Source organism: Ciona intestinalis, unplaced genomic scaffold, assembly GCF_000224145.3.
Source record: "Ciona intestinalis unplaced genomic scaffold, KH HT000604.1, whole genome shotgun sequence".
Taxonomy (NCBI): Eukaryota; Metazoa; Chordata; class Ascidiacea; order Phlebobranchia; family Cionidae; genus Ciona; species Ciona intestinalis.
In genome coordinates, this window is record NW_004190925.1 from 1 (window position 1) to 1,564 (window position 1,564).

Genomic DNA, 1,564 nt, shown 5'->3' on the forward strand with positions numbered 1-1,564 from the left:
CTTCACCTTTTGTTTGTTGTAAGGTTTCAATTTTGGTTGGGTGTGTGCTGCTCCCCGTTTCGTCATATTTCGTCATTACCCCAGTATGCTGAAAATAGTTTGCCAGGAAAAGGATGTGTGCTTTCCTGCGCGATTATATTTTCTTAGGTCGTTTAACACCGGCTCTTGAATATTTCACCCAATCATAGGCCACGTTAGAAGACTTTCCCAGTTTCCAAATTAGAACCAACGTTTTTACCCAAACGAAACATATGCAAACACTTTTTCTTTAAAACGAACTAGATAAATTAATATTACTATTTCCATTTATAGTAAGCCATGGGTTCCCCATACCATTACATCATTTGGTATTTCCCACAGTACGTAGTGGCCACTACTGTCACACAAGATAAACCTCATTGTTTTGTAGTAGGAAATATTTACATTTCGTCTATTTTAGAGCCTTTGTTGGCATTTAAAATCGATATTCGTTTTGACAAACAGAGAATGGAGCATGTTTTAACAATTTTATCATATCAAACGGAAACACTAATATGATAGGGTTTGAAAATAGGAATAGGGGAGTTATTTTTGTTTTATAACGGATATTAGAAAGTTAGAACAACTAAGCTCATTTAACTTTGTTTCACATCTTTGTATTAAATTCGGAAAACATTATCTTTAAACAATATTTCCAATGCATAATTTTGTTGTATTATTTGAGCTGCTATTGCATCATTTTAAAAATATAAGTATGCCGAAAAAAAAACTTTTTGGGTACATATTTTGGGACCACGACTGTTTTTTGGGTACATACTTTGAGACCACGAACGAGTAAGGTTTCTCTACTTTTGCATTTGTGTATCGTGGAGTTTCACGTGAAGTTTGGTAAATGAGAAACGTGCGATGTAAAACAAATTATGTTCTTAAATAGTCACAAGAGGACATAGATGCGTCAAATTTTTTAGAAACTATAAATTAAAACAAAAAGAACTTGGCTCTTGAGTTTCTGTGGGCGTATTTCTATTGTAAAAATGCGAGTTTTCATTGCCGTTATTACATGTTTATGTGTTATAGTTTTTTAAGTTCTTTTTTTACTTTTTTGCAGTGGATCATATTTATAAGTAAGACTCAATTATTACTTCTAAATTCAAACATGCCACAAAATGAGCATATTGAGCTGCACAGAAAGCGGCATGGATATCGCTTGGATTTTCATGAACGTAAGAGAAAGAAGGAGGGCCGAATGGCCCATGATCGCGCAAAGAAAGCCAAGAAATTAATCGGCTTGAAGGCGAAGCTGTACAACAAGCAGCGACATCATGAAAAGATTCAGATGAAGAAGACGCTAAAGATGCATGACAAGAGGAACACTAAGCAGAAAGATAACGAGAAGACACCGGATGGAGCTGTTCCTGCCTACTTGCTCGACCGTGAGAGCCAGAGTCGAGCTAAAGTTTTGTCGAACATGATAAAGCAGAAACGAAAGGAAAAAGCTGGCAAGTGGGATGTACCGATCCCGAAAGTCCGAGCACAGAGTGAAGCAGAGGTCTTCCGTGTGGTGACGACTGGGAAGAGGAAGAAA

General features: G+C 36.7%; 1 protein-coding gene across 1 annotated transcript; it reads left to right on the forward strand.

Moving 5' to 3' along the window:
- Positions 1 to 1,072: 1,072 nt before the first annotated feature.
- Positions 1,073 to 1,564, forward strand: LOC100175440 (ribosome biogenesis protein NSA2 homolog; the record flags this gene model as incomplete). The annotated part of the gene is made up of 1 exon (XM_026839663.1): positions 1,073 to 1,564. A coding segment is annotated over exon 1 (429 nt), but the record flags the coding sequence as incomplete, so codon positions are not given.